This window comes from Hetaerina americana, unplaced genomic scaffold, assembly GCF_022747635.1.
Source record: "Hetaerina americana unplaced genomic scaffold, ioHetAmer1.1.p SCAF_2, whole genome shotgun sequence".
NCBI classification, from domain to species: domain Eukaryota; kingdom Metazoa; phylum Arthropoda; class Insecta; order Odonata; family Calopterygidae; genus Hetaerina; species Hetaerina americana.
In genome coordinates, this window is record NW_027286763.1 from 31,211,359 (window position 1) to 31,234,986 (window position 23,628).

The following is a 23,628-nucleotide window of genomic DNA, read 5'->3' on the forward strand; positions in this document are numbered from 1 at the left end:
TTTCGCTCACTCCTAGGATGTCGATTCCCAAGCTGTTCAACTCCATCTTGGCATTTTCCAACTTCCCATATACTCCCAATGATCTCACATTCTATATTCCTATCCTGCATTTATCCACCTTGACTGATGTTTCCCTCCCAGTAGTCCCCACCTGGAGATCCGATTGGGGTACTAGTTTACCTCCGGAATATTTTACCATGAGGAAAGCCATCATGTCACATTTGAATGCAAGGCAGCATATTCTAGGGATAATACTATGATGGTTTCCTGTTGCCTTCCACATTGCAGTACTGCGGCCGATATGGTGCACTTCACTCTCACCCACAGCTGTGGTAGCTGATGCCGGACTGACCCACTAGGTCTATGCTATCACTGCCTAATGGTGAAACTGCTGCCTTTCACCATGGGTTCAGGGGTCTATTATCCTCATTGCCTTATTCCGAAATACCATTATTATATTTATATATGTACACACACACACACACAAAGTACACATTAGTGACTACCAACTTTGAAATTTGTCATACATGTAATGCTCATTTAGTTTTCATATTACATAATGCATGCCTCAACCAACTTGCTTTGGCAACTGAAATACCACAGCTTTTAAGAGGAACATTTTTATTAGAACTCAAACTTATTACCAAAAGTTATAGATATGCACCAATTCAATTCAACCAATTCTTAATTGAAACTAAACAATTAGATTAACATTCATGAATTTTAAATTGATTTCTTAAAGATTATGTAAAATTTATACCTAGCTAAAGATTGTGCAGGTATTATGGGCATATGGAATAGCATCTGTGAGCCCATTACATATTTTTTTTGTATAAAGTAGCACCATGCACTTTTTCATGGATTTATTTGGTCATACCGCTGGTTTCACCTTAAAATAGTATTATAAGTACAAGTTCTAGTAATTAAAAAGAAAGAGGAACATATATGATTTATTAAATTACTGACCTCAAACAATTTCAACAGTACTTATATAACTCTAATATTTCCAAATTGACTATTATGACAACAAAAGAAATTCCATGTTCGGCATCCAAAAAACCACTTATTAAATTAAAAATATTTTTTCAATTGGACAAACTTACCTTAACCATAATTGGAACTTCCCCTAATTCTTTCATGATGGGAACTTGAACTTCATCATCCAAATACCATTTTATTTCCCCAAACAATCTCCCCTTGTAAGTCCCTTTCCTTTGCCGGCATTCAGAAGGGTATATTTTGAATGACTTCTGACCCATGTATGCATCAGGCACTCGAGAGGAATGCAGCTCAACATTCTGAAATATTACACAATCACATAAATGAATGCCATAGGCATTATGACACATTGTAATTCTGATATACTTCTTTGTATCAAAATGGAATGTAAAATGTATATTAAATACAAGCAATACTAACACTGAGGACAAGTTTTACAATCTTCCCATCCGGCAATTCAAATACTTCCGGATCAAGGTCTTCAACAGCTTGATGCAATCCATGGTCTAAGAAGGCATCAAAAGAGTCCACATGAGGTCGACCCAGTGACTGTAAAAACTAAAAAATAGGAAAGATTATTAAGAAAGATCAGACCACTTTCTAATGTAAATACGAAGTTTCCCTACAATGAGAAGTAACTCTGTATTAAATATTACCCATTACAATATACTGACTTCGCAGATCCTGAATATCATTATGTAGCAAAATGGTCTTCTACAGAAAATTCATCTCTCAAGAAGACAGACAGAATAACTTATTCATAAATTATTTTTTTCTCTAGTTCCACCAGCTTTCAATTTCTATCATGCCATTTAAAACGCTTAGCTAATCATTAAAACTTCTATTATTATGTTCACTAATTCTTTCTTTTGCCCATCTTTTCCACATCCTCCACACACACACCTCAAAAATCACCAAATTAAGCCCATCATTTTCTCATGGAGAACAAGTTTAAAAACCATTAAAGGCTGTATTTCATATCACAATCTTTGCAATTTTCTCTCTGTAGCTACACCTAAGCCTTCCCTGTAATTGCTATATTCAACAATGTCATTTCACTCTTAATTTCATTACTGATTACCCTTCCAAAACCCATGGATATTTTTACGAGCAAAGTGAATATTCTCTTGCTTATGAAGCATTTTCACTGTCAATGAATTCTTGATTGGCAACCAGAGAGCTCACCTCCTGCAACACACCCTAGTGATGATTTTCATGTTACTAAAATATCAAATATCAAAGTGTAACCAAGGAAGAATATGAAACTAGCTGCATAGCCTGTTTGCATTTGAATTTTCTGCTTTATTATCTTTGTATCCTGTGTTTCTTCTCCCGAAGAATACTATACCTGCATGCAGTCCATATATGGTATCTGAATGATAGCTACACAAAATGTTATTACCCAGGATATACTGTTACATAACAGTTACTGTTTTTGTTTATTTTTTAGATAAATTATGGAGAGCCATATTGAGGTGAGATGTTAAGTTAAGAGATGAACGCTGGAAAACAGATGTTATTGAAAGAGGATATATTCATTGATAAACGATAGTGGAGATACGCTTCTCTGCAAACGTCCATCATTTGATGATGCATCTTTGGTAGGTAATCCTATATCTTAAAAAAACACACGTTTCAGTTTTACTGCCCTTAATGGGTTTCAAAAATATTCCTAAGTGACGAGACAGAGTATAACCGTTTAGGGGAATGTACCAGCATTACCGAGTTATCAAGACATCTACAAGAAAATTATTCCTTGATAGGTTGACTTGGAAGCTATTTCTTCAGTTTTCCTCTGCTATGCGCAATTAAAAGGTTTTCAAAATGTGACTACGCTTTCTAAATAGAAATAAAGCAAGAGTGTCATAAATAAGACAAGAACTAGACCTGTAATCATGTCCACTCCCATTCCGGAACCCAAACAGCCACTCAGTCCCCGAGCTGGGATAGAGGTTAGATTAAGAGGAGGTCACCAATAAATTCAATAACAGCCCAGATGAACACGTGAAATTATACCAGAGAATAATACATCATGCTGGAAATTAGGAACAAAATCAAAACAGTGCTAGGCGTGAAGTTGCACCCCTACAATTAATAAAATTTCCTCCCCATATGTGAAACCTCACACAGCAGAGAAATAGAGAAGACGACCCCGGTATGCAATTGCTTGTTGACACCTGCAATTAGAGGAATGAGACTACCTTACGTCAATTCAAAACGAAGAAACGACTCTGGCACATACAAAAATAATTACTCGAACATTTCGATCTGATTCTTTGACAAGGTTTTATTAGAGCTACGGTTTGCGTTTAAAGCCATCGACTAAACGAGTGGAATAACCGACTCCCTCGCTCTAACTCAAGGGAATGGATCGATGTGGTATATCAAGGATATAACATCTCGTTTTCAGGATGTCAGACAATTGATTTAATTTAAGTACTAATTAATTCTACTAACCTCATTGCACACTTCCGGAATCTGTCGGTATTTTGATGTCACTAAGTTTGAAAGTGAGGGTTCTGGGTCTCTCACAGAAAGCTCACATGTGGAAACGGTTGCCGCCATTGCACAAATTTGACCCGATGCAACATTCTCACAAGTTGTGACCAACTTGTTAAGTTTTAATGTTGTTCAACTGATTGTGAACTTCAACTCATCCGTCGGTCCCTTGCCATTAAGCGAATATTTTATGTTGGCAATGTGTATGGACTGTGGTATTTCTTTCCCCGTCAAATAATCCAGATATAGATGTCATGCGTGAAGTATCAAAAACAGGAGCTGTTATTAGAACAGCTAGGGAAGAAAATCTAACTGCTAGGTGTCGTAAAACGCAAAAAATTCAATGTATAAAATTTATTAGCTTTATTATAATCAAATTTTTTGCTCTACGACGAGGCAATTTATGTAATTTTCAAAATATTATGTTCGCATTTCCCCGTTTTTCGATCGGTGAGTTTCGTATGTTTCTACTCTCATCAGGTACTCTAAACCATTTTAAAATCTTGTTGTTCGAAATTGAAAGTGCTCCAAACTACTCTTTTTGAAAAAATCAGATCACTATTTGATGTAATGTTGCCCGCCAAAGGAGTAGGTGATTCCCTATTCGTCGTAGAATTGTTCAATTTAACTTTTTCCGTCTTAAATGTTAACTGGTGTTAATAAGTGCTGTAGCCTTATTTTGTATTTAATTTCAGCCGGATGATGTTCATTTAAGCAAGGCACTATCCTGGTTGTTACGCCACGGTGCTCGTAAAGAAAATTTGAATATTTCTGACGAAGGCTTCGTTAGCGTAAGTAGCGTTCTAAATCATAAATCTTTTCGGAAGTACACCTTTTCTGATATTCAGCGAGTAGTTGATCAGAACGACAAACAAAGATTTTCTATTCGTCGTAATCCTACCAACAACGAATTTGAAATAAAGGCAAATCAAGGGCATTCAATCAGTGTAAGTTTCGAAACATTTTTTGCGTTTGTACAATGATAAACACTAACGACTATAACATAAGTTGTTTGCTACGAAATAGGTTCCAAGCCTTCAACTCATTCCTTTAGAATGTAATGATTCGACCGAGGTGGTTCATGGTACTTACCTGAGATTCTGGGATAAAATAAAGAATGAAGGCCTCCGTCGCATGAGAAGGACACACATACACTTTGCCCCTGGGGTACCTGGTGATCTCAAAGTGACGAGCGGGATTAGAAGTGATTGTGAAGTGGTGATCTTCATGAACGTACAGAAGTTGTTGGAAGGTACTGTTAGATACTGCATGCCTATTGTACACGGCTGTAGTTAATGTACTTAGAGATTTAACTTTGCATGCTGAACTTCGCCGTGACAGAATTGCTTTATGTGATGCAGACATCCAGATCTTTTCCCTAACATTGTACCTTTGCTGCACTTGCCTATCATTTGTGAGTTTAGTGGGGATGACTACCAACGCTGAAACCTAGGTCGTGATTTAAATGAAGTGTGTGGAATTACAAAGTTAGTTCCTTTATTTCAATATATTGTGTAAAAGCCATAAAGGTACGCCTAAAACAACAAATTTCTTTTATTTTTGCAGATAAACAATCGGGTAATTCAGCATGTTGATGTTTTCCCTTCATTCTTCCTCGATAACTTGTTTTTATAGGAACAACACTTAGCATTTATATAAAGAAATTAGGATCCAAAAATGTGGTAGCTGGATTTAATTTCGGAGGCATCCGTCCTCACGCAAGAAATTTCTGTAAAACACCCTCTAATTCCCTTCAGAATAGAACAGTTCATTTTTACTTCAGCTGAAATTGTTCTGTATTACATATCTTAGTATAAGCTTTCATGCATTGAGAGGTGTGCAACTAGTGATTTCTTTCATTTAGTTAAAAGTTTTGTTGTTTACTCATATGAACAGTTCCATGGTATAGTATCTATAAGTTTTTTAATAATTAGGTAATTCCATCATTTAATGGGAGAAATGCGTAGTCTTCCTTTGCTAACGTTTTTAAGATGGCTATTTCATAGCACTTCCTGTCTCCCCTTTTTCATTGCCATTCTTATACATCTTGAGGGAATAAAAGCATTATTCTCAACTCATAATGACAATGAACTAAATCCTGTGGTGAGACAATGTGCAGACGGAAATACTCACTCCAAGATTTTTAGAAGGGAAAAACAGCTTTCTCAGTCCTCTTGATGAGGCTATTACAGGGGCTTCAGACCTCTGAATGGTCCACAGCATGGTCTGTGCTGCCAAAACATTGGCTTTCTTCTTTAATGTCATCTCTTGAGGGTAGCAAAGCAGATAAGCTTAGCTAACTCAAAACTAAGATCACAGGCAGAAGAAACAAGCATCTAGCTAATATGTGGTTGACTACAAAACATCGGGGCATTTTTTCATACCTAAGGTACAATGTGTCACTTGCACTTTAAGATAACCGTCATCACACACTGAATAAACTTGCATAGAGAAGTCAAAGTCAGTGCTAGGTTTATGCATTTTCAAATATGTCCCCTCTCTGAGCTATCTACATTCATCCCCGTTTGTCTCCTGGAATAGAAATATCCTTGTGCCTGCACTCCCTTGGACTTTCTCAAGATGCAATAGGGCTGTGATGTGGACCATGCAGCATGCTGTGCCCAGGAATACTCTGTTGTGGGGACACTACAGACTTAAAAGGCAAAAAATTGTATGAATATCTTGGCATACCCCTCCATTGAATACAGGAGGTGAAAACAGTGAAGGAAAGATGCACTATCAAGTACGGAGAGACCCTCAGATCCATCTGTGGTCAATTGCATTGTCTAGCAATTCCATGGTTCTCAACATGGACATTGCCATGGTTCTGACTGGTTTAGATATTCAGCACCATAAAGTGAAACATTAACAAGCCACTAAACCTTGATGGACATGAAGAAAATTATGACCATCTACCATTGTCTTCCCTCAAAATCTTCCATTGCCAAATTGTATCTCCCATGGAAATATAAGGTTACAGAGAGCTGGTGAGTTTGGACTGTCTCCACAACAGAGTATTGATGGGTACAGCATGGTCCACATATCCTTTTGCACCTCAAGATAGTACAGCCAGAGGCATTTGTATTCTAAGTGGAAAATAAAGAAATGGACATCTCTTCACGTGGAGATAATGCCTTCTGACGTTCTGTATGTATGCACTCCAAAACGTTTTTGCATGTCGTTTGTCATAAATACACTCTTGTACCAACACCTCTTTTTTGGGGTAGATGCAAGGTGCAGAGGTCAGCCAGAGGCCTTGTGTCATCTCCTGTCTAACTGTAGCTACTACGCAAGGTCAGCATGCATCCACAGCATTCATTTTTGTCACTCTGAATGCCCTGCATCCATTTTTCATGCTTCGTTTAAATTTCTACCAATTACCCTCTCTCCTCCCCTACTCTATCTAGTACTTCCTCATTTGTGTACTTTTCCAATTATTTTACTTTTTCCATTGTGAATACACCCATATTGTGAAAATCTACACTTATTCTTTTGCCTCAATTACTTAGTTTCCCTTCTGTATACTCCATATCAAAGTTGTAACTACCTAATCTTTTCTTTACATCTTTACACAAGGTCATTTTCATTAGCTCCCTCCTCTTCGCTAAAGCGTCATTGGTGAACATCATTCTTCTTCTAATGTCCCTGATACTTTACCATATTCATCTAAAACACTTCTTAGACAGATGAACTATTATGCCAGTTTCAGTATACTATGTCCTCCAATTTTTACATTTAAATTTGCCTTCCTAATTCTTGAAAATCTATGAAGCTTGCAATTAGTTTTATTTAATTGATTCCCATCCTATATCTATCTCGCTGATAATGTTATGGGCTTGGGGAAGATGTTTTCTTTGCCTTGTAGGCTGGCTGAAGCTTAAGGGGATTCCCCATTGCCTTCCTCATTAGTATTTTTAGCATGACACCATCACTTAAATGGCCACTTCACTGGGCCGTCGCTGCCCCTTAACTGCAAGAGAAACATTTCGTGGATTGCCTGTTCTCTGGCTCCTACCTTTCATCCTGTCTTGCATGGGTGGCTATACCAGGAGCCATTATTTTTACTCCCACAATGGCAACACTTGGGAGCATCTGAGCATTCAACAGCCTTCAACCATGTGAAGGATGCAGTCTTTGGGGAGGAAAATTCTACTTTAATAACTGATATTTTGAATAACAGTAAAAGGTCCAAATGTTACAAACAGGCTTATAAATCTCTCACAAAAGGAACTCCAAAAGTAGTTTTAATCATAGAGTTCACTGGTGGGCCATATACAAATTGGATATTAGGGCTTGCTTTTTCACTTATCATGGTCATCATTTACAACAGAATACAAAACCTGGCAGCATGGAAATCCCTTCCATCTAGATACAGCATTTCATGTTCACCATTCTTTGAAACCAGGTTGAGAAACTTCTCTTGCATGATGTGTTAATATTCCCATGATCTCTACTATATCAATCCACATGTCTTTCATATATGTCAATCACTTTATATGGCTCGGATTAATGTTCTTCAATCACTTGTTATTGGCCATTTATTGTGCAAATGTAGTGCTGCTTATTTAGGCTAATTTTGACACTTATTCTTCTGTTTTATTTTGAAATGCATGGTTGTTTACTGAAATTCACCCAAAAATTCACTGAAAATAAAACAATTAAATTTCAAGAACAAAACGTTTCATATATAAATTTAAATGAATTGTGTGTGTGGAATTTTAAAAATGCAAAGGCTTAAAAATTTGGATTGTTTTCCTGCATGTGTCATGTAAGATAGGTTTCTGTTTACTCAAACTTCTGATAGAAGAAGATACAAAATTAAATTAATAGAATTAATAATACTGGTATTGCCAGTTGCTCAATAAGTTACATATTTGTAATTCTATGAAGAAGCACTAATAATCTAGCAATTTTGATGGGTAATTGGTTTGTATCTTTGTAATGTTTTTCAGATAAAATACCATTGTTTGTGTCTGCCAATGGTGTTATTTTGAGCCCTGGTAATAATTTTGGAGTGATCCAGCCAACTTACTTCAAAGAAGTGAAATTTGTTCATCATGCAGCTGTTAAAATGCATTTGGTAAATATACCTAAATATTCTCAGAGAGTCACAAGTTTGTTTATAGTAGCTTTACAGCATAAATTATAATTACTGCTGATAAATTTTCCACTGAACACAATAACTATTTAGATGCTGTTATTCATTAAATTACACATTCACCATGTTCACCTGCCATCATTAATTATATTTCAAGAATTTCAAGGCATTATTCTCTAAGAAAGGACAGGCATAGCACATTTTACTACACTATTCAACTAAATGCAGTGTTTCACCTAAATAAGGTATATTCTGGCAACATTCTGAAACCTTCAGCTTAATACATAGGGTGGGCAGGAGAGGGAGGGATATCATGAGAGAAAACTGGACCATGGAAGAAGGAAGGCAAATCTCTGGACCTAGGGAATGTGGTGGTGGGGTAAGCATTAATGGATTAAGCATGTGTGTTGCCCCAAAGTAGAGAACCGTTAGAGTGCATGCGGGAGTGTCAACTTGTGGCCCTTTAAAAACGATGAGGAGATTGAGAAAGAGGTGATTGATTGGGTAGCCAGCAGATCATAGGATGGTGTTTTAGGACCCAGATGCTTGACCCCTCACTTGGTCAAGGTCACTGGCCATCAGTGGTCTGGGAGCAGGGGGAGATAAGAGGCAATTTTGCTGAGAAAGTGGGAGAAGATAGCTCCAGAAAATGTTCAATTTCCATCATTCTGATATAAATTTATTTTATTTTTTAATTTTATATGACAGATGTGTGAGATGGGAAGCCTCAGAAAAGAATAGTTACGATGTGTTAAGTGTGAGTAAAACTCACCAGAGGTAAGCACAAGCAGAACTTTCAAAGGCACCGCAGATTTTGTTTTGCAGGTTTTTGCAGTGTTGGGTCATAGATATCTCCATTCTTTTAGGGTTTCACCATGTGTATTAGGATTGGTAGATCACAGTTTTGATTGTATTCTGGTCAAAGGTGAGGGACTCAGATTTTGGAAGGCTTTATGTAGGTAATCCTGTCTAGTGGCGTAGTGTTGTATAGTCTGTCAGATTGATGCCCTAACTTACCAACTCTCCAAACACCTGGCTTAGATCCTTCAGCATCATGTTGGTCCGACACCATTCTTTCTGAAGAACTAAATGCACTTGAATGGCATCTCATAGAAAGTTAATCAACAGTAGAAGAATCCATGGACATCATCAGATATCTCACCTCCAAGGGAGTTCCTAAAGATTTTCTTGAACTTTTCTAGCATGGACTTGGGAATTCCTACTTCCTATGGAATGGAGATAATTGCAAACAAACAGAGAGATCAAACAAATGGGCCTGCGGCTATTATCAGCCGTGGCAGACCAATTAATGGAGGAATTGGAGAAGTTCTTTCATTGTATGACAAGAAACCAAAAATGTGGCTAAGGTGTATGGATACATCAATGATACATTTGTCTTCTTGCACATGGTGTCGAAGAGCTCCAGAAATTCCTGTGACCCATCAACATTTAACCATAAAATTCATGATTGAAGAAGACAAAGACATTGAACTCCCTTATTTCGATGTATCAGTGAGAAGATAGTTCGATGGAACTCTTGGACACAACGTCCAGGGAAAGAAGATGCACACTGACCTCTACCTAAATGCTATTTCCAATGCCGACTCAATAGCAAAAGAAAAGAAGCATCTCCTGAATACTCTGCATTGGAATGGCTATAAAAGTGAGATGTTCTTGAAGAAGACCGACAGGGAAGAAGAGTTCAGGCAAGATACAATCCAAAAACAGGCACTTGAGTCAGAAAACCAGTGCCAGACTAATCAAAACCAAAGACTATGCCACTATCCTCTTCATCTCAGGAACATTTGATAAGATTGCCAGAGTCTTAGGGAAACATGACATTGTCAGAAGGTTTAACCACATGAAGAATATAGCAGGTGCACTCTTGGACCCAAGGGCAAAATTCCACAAGATCTTTATGAAGGTGTTTACCAAGTGTAGGAAATCATGCCCCAACATGCAGATAGAAATAATTTTGCATGAAGAAACATCAGAGAGAGACAAAGAACAAACATTTCAAACTGTTGGCCATCCAGGAGCATATATCCTATGCATGACATTCTGTTTGAAGATGCCAATATGATCATCAAGGGAAATCAACTTTATCCTAGATTAATAAGAGAAGTTATTGAAATTGTCGACCCTGAAAATTTCAACAGATATGATGGTTACCATCTCCATAGCACTTGACAATGCTCTCCAAAAGTGGCCAATCAAAGAGCAACAATTTGACAGTATGGCCTTTTTAAAGTTGGCCTAAATGTTATGGTCTGCCTGTTTTATCCTGCCATTATTGCCATCTTTGTATCACCTTCTCTTTCCATTCATCCCTGAAGAGGAATTGTTCGTACAACTGAGATTCCTGGTTGTTGTTGTTATTTTCATATAGTTTATGAAGCAATGTTTTATCTGTACAGTGCAACTCTGGAAATAAACTTCCTTAAATTGAACTGACTAATCTAATCAGAATCTTCAAGTTGAAGGTGAACGACTCACTTCTGTGAAACTGTGGAAGTTAATACCTTTGAAAACTGAACTGAGTCTCTCACCTTCAATCCAACGATGATGAATGAAATATCAATGAAACTGTTGTACACTGAAGCCAATGCACTTGTTGAAAACCCAGAAGAATGGACATACCAGGTGTGCTAGTATGAAATGCAGATTGCAGATGACAGATGATGCACCAATGCAGTTTGTGGTATAAAGATTTGACGCTGATGCTATTTTGTTATGCCATTCACAAGTGTCAGACACACTCGAGTGATAAATTGAGAAAGTTTTTACATGGTGTTGTGTTGCTGTAATCAATTTGTCGAATGTTGTACCAAACAAAGAGCATTTGCGGACAGCATAATTTTTTTTGTTTTCATTTGAAGAAAACTGCTGCTGAACCATATCAATTACTTCAAGAAGCTTATGGTGGGTATGCTCCATCGCAAGATACAAGTGGATGATGGTTTCAGCATTCCAAAAGTGTTGATTTCGATTTGCAGACAAGGAACACAGATAACTGCCAAAAAGGTACATAGATGTGGAATTGCAAGCATTGTTTGATGAAGATGATTCACAAACAGAAAAACAACTCACAGAGCAATTTACTATTAATCAATAAGCTGTTTCCAATTGCCTATGAGAGATGGGAAAGATTCAGAAGACCGACAGATTGGTAACACATGACTTGAATGACTGGCAGATAGAGAGGCACACCTTTCTATCTGCCTAGACTTTGGACTAACAGAGCTTCTGAACGGTAAATAAGGAGGGGTTTAATTTTCAAATCACCACTTATATTCACCTACATCTACAAAATACCTCGCAAGCTGCCGCAAGGGCTAGTGGTGGAAAACAATATGGAAAATTACACCCACAGCCGCGCACACACTCATGCAAAAATCCCTTCATCCAACACTCATGCAAACACACATACCATAAATCAACGAACAACTGCACCCCCGGATGCAGCACGAAAGCCATCCAACACACACGCAAGCCAGGACACAACAAACAAGAATGCTCCACTACCGCATGAACATACAACACAAAGCACTCCATTGGCACAAAATAGCAGTATTAGAGTTTTGCTTGGCTTGTGGTCAGGCAATACATTCTCCTCTGCTGTTGCATAGGTTTGCCTAGGCATATTTTTTCAGAAGAGACCCGTCTCATCACAATTAAAGTCCTGTTGCGCCCTGTACAAGCTTCTTGAAGTTGCCAATTAAGTTTTCTGCTGTCTTTGAGTTGCAGCTTGCTGCTTCATCATGCCTCACAATGCTGTTGGTTCTGGTTCTTTTCTTAAACTTCTCAAAGCACCCTGAAACACTCCTCATTAAGCCATTGGTGATCTTGGCATCTTCTTAATATAGCCAAGAAAAATCACATTCATCTTATCACAAATGATGTTCTCATTAGTAGTGTTGCCTAGCAATTATTTTTCATTTATCCATATGAGAAGCAACCTTTCAACATTGTTGGAAATACATAACTGTTGCATAGATGTTCTTGTCCCTCCCTTTGAATCATCTATCTCCTCAATTTTGTCCTTGTTCTTGAGGATAGTGGAAATCATTGATGTTGACTGATTGCATGTGTATGCTAAATCAGCCACGCTCACACCTTGTTCTCATTTTTCATTTACAACAGTTATTTTCATACTTAAATGGCTGTCATCTTTTGGAATTTTCTTTTATGCATAGTTTTACAATTTTTTAAACTGCAAAAAATACTGCTAAACTTGGCGCACATAAATCACAAATAATATGTCTGGACACAAGTTTAGTTAGTGGAACAAGTGGTAAATTCAAAGTGAAGCAGCAGATTCACAATCATTTCAGTAATCATCCTCTCCTCATCACTTAATATGGAAAAGGTATCTTGTCAAGCAAGTTATGTTTTAGAAAAGATTTTTGCTCGTTATGTGAATTACTTGCTATGCGAGGTGATTGTCTAGCAAGTCCTCTGTATTTTCGAAATTAAGGGATGGGGCAATGATATTGGTGGCATCAGTAGATGATACCTGGACTTTTAGGAAAATATGAAAAGGTCATTGACATGTGCAAGTTATATACCATTTGTATAAAACAATAGAATGGGCTGATATCTAATTATTAAATGCCTTATTTTGGGTGAGATTGAGACTTAATAGTCCCTTCTTCCACCTGAACCCTGAACATTACATTGAAGACAATTACAAACACGGAAGCCCTAGGTGGGGATTGAACCCACAACCTCTGGGTTGGCAGGTGAGAACATTAATTTGGTGCCACCATGTTGCATGGTAATGTATTCATTTTCAAAAAGATACTCATGGAAATTGTTTTTATTTAAAACTATGTGATATATGTTTTTGAAGCCTATAATTTTAGAGGGGAGCATATAATTCCATCATAATGAGATATTTTACCTAAGTTATTGTTTTACAAGGTTATTGATTCTTCACTTTCGATAAAAATGTTTGCAGGACAAAAACCTATCTAGCAATTAGAAGGATGTAAAATATTGGTATGAATGTGCTGTGAATTGTACTACAAGATTGGATAAGCTGTTTAGGACAAAACAGATTAATCTGCACCATGTCTGGGGAAAAAGGAATTTTTATAAGAGGTATCTACTTGTTTGTTTCTTAAAGAATTTGAAATTTGATTGGTACTTTAATTTCTGATGATTATCATTCTTATTTTAATATAGGGTTCCATCGAGTAACAAAAAATGAACTGAAAGAATTATTTGAAGAATTTGGTGATATAGAGGAAATTATACTAAACAAGTGGCAAACGTATGCCATAATAGAATTCAAAGAAAGGTAAAATAATATTTCATTTTGAACTCTTGTAAATTGCTCTCTTACTTTTGATTATTACTCATGAACTCATTTTTTCCTAAACTGTGCATAAATTGTAATGCAGTTCATGTATATTATGTCCTGGGAGTGAATTACAACCTAAGGATAAAAAGGCATGTAATTTTTGTCTTACATATGATGTTTATAATGTACACTATTGTCATTCAGAGCTACCAATATCATGAGATGTCATTACCAGTTATCATTATCAGGCAAATGTAGAAGATAATCTGGTAATGCACATTAGTAGCATGCAATTTAGATACTGATTGATGGTTGAATCTTAAAGATCTATCAGCTTTTTGAGATAATACTTTATAGCTTTCACAGGTTATCCCCATTAAACCTACTTAACTGATGGCATCTCCCATAGTTCCTTGGACCACTTAAATATGTGTAAATTGTAGTACCTCTCACTTCTCCTGTAAGGGCATAATCAGTTTCTTATGAATACGAACAAATCTTGAAGTACTTGGTGATGTCTTAACTGGTGAAACCAATAGTATGTTGAAAACAATCATGAAATTCACCAAGCTATTTCAGAAGTTATTAGATCACCAGTAACAGCAATGACTATACCAGCATTGAACATTATCATTTATCAATTTACTACTTCCAATCAAATTGTAATAATTCAATGCATTTTGAAAAATGACTATGAAATCAATCACCTTCCACTTGTATGAACAAGCAAAATATGCCTTAAAAGTGTTTCTCCTTCAGTTTTGTAAATTGAAACATATGTAAATTATGTGTAAGATGAGTAACTAGTCTCAGTGCATCAACTTTAAAATATTTCTGTATTATGGTATGTGCATAAATGTTGTATTTCATGGATTCTCCCCATGGTTGAATTATGCATGCATCTGTTTAAGACTGTAGTGTCAGGGAAACGATCATTATTGAAGTTCATTGTCACTTGGTGATTTTCAGTTTAGGGTAATTTGTCTTAATAGGAAAATTTAAAGAACAGAAAAGATAATAAATGAAAGACATTCGTGAATATGAATTGATGTCATCTCACACATTTCTTGTCTCTACTGCTCCTAAACCCAGGATAAAATTTGAATTGATATGGATTTTGCAGTACTTATTAAAACTCCTACCCAATTTAGAGATAATGCCTTCTTCTACAACATAAATTATTTCCAGAATATCTGCTGATCACGTGTTATCCCAAGAAATATTTCTGAAGGGCCAAAAGTTAAAAATTGTACGGCGAAAACCACAATATCCTCGTAAGTAATATTTTATATTGCAGATCAGCATCATACATTTAAGTGCCTTTTTTTTCTGAGTATAAGGATGCTCTTAGACATTTCGGAAAGCTTTCTTAAAATACAAAAGCTGCATTGATTTCATTATTTACATCTCATGCATGGAAAGTATTACACATAAATTGGCTTTTTTGTTTATTTTTAGGTCAGAAAGAAGTTAAGCCAGTTACTAATCATCCCAAAGACAAAGCGGCTAAAACATCTGAAAAAGATGAAATTGGATCTTTGGCAGCTACATTTTCATTCAATAGTTTTGACTCTCAAATTATGAAGTTTGTTCAAGAAATGGAAGCCATCGATATTAAAAGAAAAGTTGAAATACTTTGCATATCATTACAAAAGGCAATGAGACCCTGTTTTCCTGGATGCAAAATTATTTCCTTTGGATCAAGTGTTACGGGACTAGCATCAAAGGAAAGTGATGTGGATATATATATAGATATTGGTAAGTTAAAATGAAGAAATTGCAAAGTGTAAAAATCATTTGCCTTGACTGGGATTCGAACCTGTATCCCTTGATATTCGGCTGAGTGCTCTTGCACTCTTAAAATTTTGGAGGCTCTAAAGGAGCAAGATTGTACAATGAAATACCATTCGTACATTGTCACAGTTATTCAGTTGTTCACACAGTGCCACAGTCCTCGAGGTTAAAGCCATTGTTTTAAATACAAAGGTTTGTTTACCTTAGACTAATTCAAAGACTGCAGAAGATGCGGCAACATTGAATTTTAAGAGTCATCGAATAATATTTTAATGCAAAGCAGTGGATGACTCCATTAAAAGTTACTCTTGTGTCATCTCCTGCAGTTCTTTGAATTGGTAAGTTAACGTGTATCCTCGCCTGCCTTAATCCCTCGTTGTTTAGCTATGTACTTCTAATTCACCCATTTTGACTCATGGCAAGCCACTTCCAAGACAACATTTTACCATGAATACTATAGGCCTTAATGTAATAATATATCTATTTGTCCTGCAGACACAGTGTACAGTGTTGAAAATAACATGAGAGGTGTATAGGAAGCATTAATGGTATATAGATGATTATATTTGAATAACAGCTTTTAACGGTCAATTTTTTCAAATTCCTATTAAAAGTCTATGTAAACTGTATTAACTTGATTATGAAAGTCAAACGAGAGAGTTAATAAAATTTTGAAATAATGCAGAGTTATGTACTATTAATAGATATATATATATATATATATATATATATATATATATATATATATATATATATATATTTTTTTTTTTTTTTTCAGTATTATCAAAAGAAGCATTAATAATATTAGTATTGAGGTACCCTCTCACAGAAATTAAAACTCCATCATGTCTACATCAGCCATAATAATGACTAAATGATAACTTTTTTCTACTGGATATATAGTGGAAAAATGTAATCATTTAGTCATTAATATTTTCAAATTACACATCATGCCTGTAGCTGCACAATTTGTTCTACATCACTTAATCGGAACGGGAATGTTAACAAAGTTTCCTTAAATAATAAACTGTGCCCAGATTGAGGTACTGCATTTCAGCTGATCAACCTTAGTTATTAGCCATTCTCATAATAAACAGAGAATGAATTTATGAGATCTCATTTTTTGCAGTGCATGGATTCTGAAACCATGCACTCCCCTTATCAGGTCTGCTTTCGATCTTCTTAATATTTATATACATACTTGAAATCCTCACATTCAGCTTCAGTGTAATCACTTTTTACTTTAATCCCACTATCATCAAAACTTATTATACGAGATATAAGTATCTCGTATAAGATCAGTTGACTAAGTACAGAATAACTTTCACTTTCCTAACCCTGTTTTCTATTTCCCAGGCGAGTGGCATCAGAACAGAATGTATTTAATCCAGGTTGAGGTGAGGCTCTGGTCTGAAGTCCTAGAATGACACTTTATGAGTCCTCAAGCTCAAACAATACTTAAGTTCACTCTGGTGAAACTTCCATAATAGTCATTCAGCTATGAGGAATATCATGGCCAACTCATAGTCATTGCAAAAGAACAGGGGGTGGGGGTTGCTCTTCTGTTATTCCTTGGGTGTGTTAAAGGGTGCATTGCTGGGTGGACATGGAGGTGTAGAGTCCCTTGGCTTCTTCATTATTCTCTACAGCAATCTGAGTTCCATCTATGTAATGGGTCCCATTGACTCTGCTTTCCTGGCCCTTTCATCCAGCACAGCTGTCCCGCTGCATCCCAGTTGAGGCCAAGGAGGGAAAGGGGATTACTATATACTGCTCAAGAGTGTAGTCATCAATCTCTTACTTCATGGAGTCCACTTCATTGCTCTCTTCAGCATGGTACATGATAATATTTGAATGTCTTACCCTTCCCTCCCTAACAGAAGATTTGTTGTGCAGACCATTTTGACCCAAATATGATTTCAAACTAGTTTGTATTTTTAGAGAGATTAGACTTTTTTCATGACTTTTAATCATTTCAAGAGATTGTTACATTTGCTAAATTTAAACCTTGCATTTATTACCAATGTGGTTATTTTCCAAAAAATATCCTTACAGGTAATTTTGATCCATACATTAATTTTCATCACAAACCTCTAAAATAAAACTTTTTTTATTGCTGTCTTCTGATAATCTGCTGCATTATTTTCCGGAGCTATTTTATTTTTTCATCTTCATTATAATATTTTTCACCTTTTTATCTTCCGTAAATATCATCTGTTGAATTGATTCCATCCCTCTGCATTTCTTTCCTCTTTGCACATCTTCTCAGTGGTGAATGAACTGGTTTACAATTTGCATGTAGAACTTTTGTTTTGTTTATCACTTTAAATGAAGTGTGGAATGCAATTCCATAATTTCTTTCAGTTCCAGCAAGTTAAGTTCTGGATGGATGGCTAGACAATTTTAAGATGTGAACATGACTTAGAATTTCACCTTATTCAAATATCTTTCATATAAGCATTACACTTTACTTACATTCTTACATAGCTACATCAGAGTTAGTGGGATGTGGAAGACAGTGGGAAGACTTTTTTGGACACTCAAGTTGCATTGGTTTAGCTATAGTTATAGAAGTGCAGAGGTGACAAAGAAGATCCATCAGATGTATACTTCATGTTGATGCTGAGAATACATATTTGCCAAACTGAGCTTACGATTTGAAATCTTCCTCACGTTTCTTTAATACTACTTGCTAATTGGGCAGGTCAAATATACAGAAAGTAGCAGGCCCAAGTTATACGTAGAGAATGATAGGGATGCAAACTTATTGTGGTTTTAGATGGACTGCCCTTTGCAGGTCATCGCCTTGTTGATCATGTCTTGATGGATAAGTGCTGACAGTACTGAGAGACAAAGTTACTGACCAAATTTCACCACATGGGAGTAAATAGGAGGAGGGAGTGGCAGTGAATGCCTCAAGAACATTCTAAAAATAAAATATTTTGAGCAAAGCTTCATGACCCACAGTCCATGATCAATGATTATTGAGGAAAACATACCAAGTGAGTGGTGTTTGATCATAAATTACGTAATCAATATTGAATCTAAAAAAAAATTGGGCTATCCTTGAAAGATAGTGGTCCATCATGATTAATGAATTAGTAATATTTATTTTGAAAACTTATCCATGTGGCTATTGGATGTACAAGAAAGGAATGCTTCACACCTTGTGGTCCAATTCTTTGAGATTACTAGCCTATATAGATATATTGCCTAGGAACCAATTCTGTTAAAAGAAGAAGTTAATGAGATTTGATGAAAACTTAACGAGACACTAATGGTTGCAGAATGACAAATTGGCTTTGATTTCCTGTGGAAAATACTTCAATCAAAAATTGCCAACTTGGCTGCTAACCAGAAATGAAAATAATTTTATAATCTACTGTTTTCAGCAGATGCATGTGCTCATTCAATCCATTTACATATTATGATCCAGAATCAATTTGATCATAAATATTGATTAGTTGTAGGTATTGATTCTCCTTACTTGCAATATAAGTTCCTTTGCATAGGGAAGAATGATAGCCATCTAGAAGTACGAGGAATTTCAGATCATGTCCTTATCTAGCCATTTCTTGGTAAAGATGGATAATGTCTTTATATCCTTGTACCTGGTTGAATCTATGAAGAATTAACAAACTAGCTAAGTGAGAACATATCATTCAAGAAAGATTCGTATCTCTACCAAGTAAGTGTGTGAAGGTAGAAATACAGGAATATAAGCTACTCCACTACATTCCTAAAGGTTTATTGTATTATTTTGATGATTTATCAAAGCAAAATGTGTAAAAATATAATTTTTTTGAGGTCTCTCCACAACAGTGTTAGTATAACCGAAGAAAAAATTCTTTTGTAAAAAAATTTAGGTAAGCAGCAAATGGGCATTGTTGATGAAAATACCTCAGTTTTCAATCAAAGTGTCAAATAATTGACCTCTGCATATTTCCCACAACATCCTGAATTTGGAAGTAATATTTCCATCCCATTATGATATATGAGGAAGCCACTCTGAGGGAAATTACACAAAAGAACAACCAACTGTATGTGGAGGAACTTCATTGTAGGTATTTATACAAGTCAGCTTGGAGTTCAGGGAGTGAAAATGGATGTGTCATATTACACAAAACTAATGGAAATAAGGCATTAGAGAAATTTATATTCTACAAGGTTGATATTTGCGTTAAGTGTTGGAAAAAAAAATATATGTGAGCTGTATGAACTAACTACCATAATTAAAGTAGGTGGTAATTAAACAAAATATGAAAGGAATACTTCTTGTGTTAAATAGAAATAAACTATATTTCTGGGAATTCCTAATTTGATAAGAAATGTTATAATAAAATGCATAAAAACTAAATTATGAAGAATTGTATTCAATCAACTGCAGGAGATCGTTATGATGAATTACCATATATTCAATGCCACAATTAATACTTGTGACATTGAATGACAAGTAATTTATCATAACATCTTGATTCTTTAAAGCCTCTGGAAATCCATAGTGTAATAAGAGGACATTTTGATTGCTTAATTGGTTAAAGACTGCCAGAAGTCCAGGGGATTCAGGTTCAAGTCCTGAAATTTCTGCATTTCAAAGAATTATGTATGTTTTTGAAGTTATTTTTTTATATTGTTTATGTGCACTATCTTTTAATACAAGAAAACAAAAATCATGAAATGCAAGGAAAGGTAACTTTGAAAATCAATCTCATTTTATCATTAATAATAAAGTTCAAATTGCTCTATTCAAGGTTTATCCTTCTAAATCTCAATAAGTAGTGATTGTCATGATTAGACATGAAAAAATGTGTAACATGTGTTGCACACGTAATTTATTTATTAAACAGCTTGGGTCTAAATTACCTCAATTGGTTATTGAATAATGGGGAAAAGTGGATTTCTTGGGTTAAATTTAGCAAGTAGTGCTTCCTCATCCGTGGTTGTCATGTGCTGCTCTTTGCCTCATTAAAGTAAGCTTCAGGAAGCTGCTTTTATTTCCAGAACATGAACATACTTTAACAATGGAGTGATGTTTGCTTTAAAAGATGCCAGTTCACTTCCCAGATCATTAACAATCGGTTGAAGATAACTTCAGATCAGTGCACAAGGAACATTTATGACAAATTTATTCATGCCACCTGAGCAATGAAATGTAAGACATAATGGGTGAATATGATTTGAAAATTTCACTAGAAACAAGTTATCATTGTTATTTTCATTCCACCAGTTTTTCAGGCATTCATGTACTTGAATTAAAAAATAGGTCATAAATCATACTCAATAAGGGCAAAATTCATTAATAATTATGGGACAGAACATATTACTCCTACTATAAAAAAAGGCCTAAGGTAAAAAGTTTTATTTTTGTAACCCTTTTCTTTTGTGTTATTAGAGCTATGAGGGCTGTCAAGAAAGTAACTCACATTTTGGCCGTGGCGGTGGGTAGGGCTAGAGCCACCTTCTTGGTGTCTAAAAATCCCTACACTCAGTTTGACCTACCTGCTGTGGTAGTGTGCGGACTGGTTCTTTGCTTTACTCATTGTGTTAAAATGTGCGCCGCAATAGAAAATCCCGCGAGTAGAGAATTGCAATCTGTGATTAGGTTATTACTTGCAAAAAACCGCAAGCCAATTGAAATTCATAGGAAACTTTGTGAAATGTATGAAGATGGAATAATGAGTGAAGGCGGAGTGAGGCAGTGGTGCATTCAGTTTAAAAATGGCCACAGTACCAATGTTCATGACGATGACCGCAGTGGTGGGCCTAGCCTTGTGATAGGTGAACTGATGAATGGCCAGTTCTTGGATATTTGTTAGTTCACTCTTAAACTAACAACACCACTGGCACAGAACACTTTCACTCACCTCTTAGTTGGTGCACAGCACAAACTTCCCGATGAATGTCAGCAGCTTTGAAGTTTATTGCCAGCAAAAACCTTATCACTAAATGGATTTTACACTTGGTGGGATTTCTCATCGAGTTATTTATTTTGACTTGCTACTGTAAACAAACAGTGGGGCGACCTTTCAAATGCTGCAGCTCAAGGGATACTGCCATAGTGTGTGTGTCGATACAGCAAACTTTGAGTTCCCCCACTACTTCATTTGCTAAATGCATATTTACTTTCTCGGCCCTTGGCATTTTTCTCTTGCAATCAAAGTTTCAAGCTAACTCAACAACAAATTTTACTTTTAATGCAAGTGGAAAGAAAAATTGCACCTTTGATTCCACGTATTGTTTTAAGCTTACTTTCACTGCAAAGTATGATCTTCAGGTCATGTGTATGAATGGTTTCTTTGGGTCATAAGATTTAAGTATTAGGTTGAAACAACAAAGTTCCAATTTTTCTTTCCGTTATGGATACTTCCTACAAAGTCAAGCCTAAAATTCCTGATTTCATTAAATGCAGGCACTGGAATAATCCACAATGTATACAGGCAGGTTCTTTTTGTCTTTTTCAGGTAACTGGAAATGGAACGAGTGTGAATATTCTCAAAGTGATCTAGTGATGCTATCGAAGAAGATTTTACAGAAAAACTATGAGTTCACCAAATGTATCTCTATCCCCAAGGCACGAGTTCCAATTCTTAAGTGCTTCCATAAAGTCACTCAATTAAATTGTGACATTAATTTTCAAAATGCCCTAGGCATTTTCAATAGCCAATTAATTAAATTCTTACTATCCTTAGATTCAAATATAAGGGTACTAATTATGTTTGTTAAGTACTGGGCCCGAGAGAATCACCTCTGTGGTCATGGCAGTTTCACCAGTTATGCACTAGTTATGCTATTTTTATTTTACATTCAGCGAATTCCAAATAGTCATATACCAACTGTTGAAGTTCTCCAAAGGAATTGCAAGTCTCATAATGTGGTGCAAGGATGGGACTGCCGATTTAATAGTGATCCTAGTAAATACCCTAGAAATGGAAATAAAAACTCCTTGATTAAGATATTAGGTGACTTTTTCAACTTCTATGCAAACTTTGAATTTGAAAAAAATATAATTATTATGAACTATGGAGCTGTGGTGCTAAGGGATCACTTCAAAAATACACCTGAAAATTCCCTCTGCTCCAAGTATAAATTTGCTCTCCAACAGAAGAATGCAGATCCCATTGAGTTGGACAAAGTTATGTGCGTGCTAGATCCGTTTTCTTTAAACCATAATATTACAGCATCTGTAGGTTTGCGAGTAATGAACCGATTTCAAATAAGATGCTTCAAATCTGCTGAAGTTTGCCAAAAAATAGAAAGTGGCGATGGTGAATTTACTTTACAAACAATTGTTGGATTACAACAACAACAAAAGAAAATAAAATTTCCTTATCTGGAATCATGGAAGGATAATTGTGTTAAACTTATATTACCACTGAAGGGATTTAGTCCAAGTAACCTCTTTGAAACCAAAGAAAGTAAAATCAATCATTCGAACATGTCAGGGTTGGTGGAGGTATTAATATTTCAACTAAAAGAAATGTTTGAAAAGGTTCTTAAACTCTCTGTAGTGAAGGAAGAAATAAAAGAGATTCCGGTAGATACATGCAAAAGAAAAGTGGCCAAAATGGAAAGAATGGAAGATGTGCATGGTCAAGATAAAAGTAAAATTTTACGTGAAGTAACATTGCATTTGAGCGGATGCTTCCATGTGTGGAATGGCAGAGGTCCTGCATTCAAGGAATTTTCTTTTCCTGATGATATGAAGTACATTGAAAAGGAGATGCATGTAACAAATTATATTGTTGATACCTTTTACAAAGGACTAACAACAAAACATCATCAAGTTGATGTCAATTGTATTTTTGTACCAATTATGGATTTTAGATGCTTAGAAGTAGAAATTACATTGTGTAATCAAAATGAAACATTCAAACCAATGATTGGGTATTTACTTACCATTTTGAATAAGGTGTTCAAAGAATAAATTTTTCCA

General features: G+C 35.8%; 3 protein-coding genes across 7 annotated transcripts in view; 2 read left to right on the forward strand and 1 right to left on the reverse strand.

The window, feature by feature from the left end:
• Positions 1–3,645, reverse strand: part of Polr1B (RNA polymerase I subunit Rpl135) — a 52,789-nt gene extending 49,144 nt beyond the window's left edge. For all 3 annotated transcript variants that reach the window (XM_071585241.1, XM_071585239.1, XM_071585240.1), the window contains exons 1-3: positions 3,457–3,645; positions 1,420–1,557; positions 1,104–1,298 (exon numbers count right to left, since the gene is read on the reverse strand). In XM_071585241.1, the coding sequence (XP_071441342.1) occupies positions 1,104–1,298; positions 1,420–1,557; positions 3,457–3,564 (441 nt within the window). In that variant the 5' untranslated portion in view covers positions 3,565–3,645. The remainder of the gene's footprint in view (positions 1–1,103; positions 1,299–1,419; positions 1,558–3,456) is intronic.
• A 319-nt stretch (positions 3,646–3,964) lies between these two features.
• Tpt (tRNA 2'-phosphotransferase) lies at positions 3,965–13,667 on the forward strand. Its single transcript, XM_071585249.1, has 5 exons — positions 3,965–4,086; positions 4,194–4,445; positions 4,525–4,750; positions 8,451–8,578; positions 13,557–13,667. Exons 1-5 carry the CDS (start codon positions 4,069–4,071, stop codon positions 13,578–13,580), a joined length of 648 nt encoding a protein of 215 aa, XP_071441350.1. The 5' UTR covers positions 3,965–4,068; the 3' UTR covers positions 13,581–13,667.
• On the forward strand, positions 13,585–23,625 carry mkg-p (monkey king protein). 3 transcript variants are annotated; one of them, XR_011700690.1, is made up of 6 exons: positions 13,585–13,699; positions 13,784–13,898; positions 15,090–15,175; positions 15,360–15,659; positions 17,408–17,531; positions 22,157–22,259. XR_011700690.1 is itself a non-coding variant. In XM_071585242.1 (5 exons), exons 1-5 carry the CDS (start codon positions 13,669–13,671, stop codon positions 23,617–23,619), a joined length of 1,995 nt encoding a protein of 664 aa, XP_071441343.1. In that variant the 5' UTR covers positions 13,585–13,668; the 3' UTR covers positions 23,620–23,625. The 3 variants fall into 3 exon arrangements, 2 of the variants coding, with proteins under 2 accessions (XP_071441343.1, XP_071441344.1); XM_071585242.1 differs by lacking the exon at positions 17,408–17,531 and having other exon boundaries at positions 22,157–23,625; XM_071585243.1 differs by lacking the exons at positions 17,408–17,531; positions 22,157–22,259 and adding an exon at positions 17,052–17,382.
• Positions 23,626–23,628: the final 3 nt, after the last annotated feature.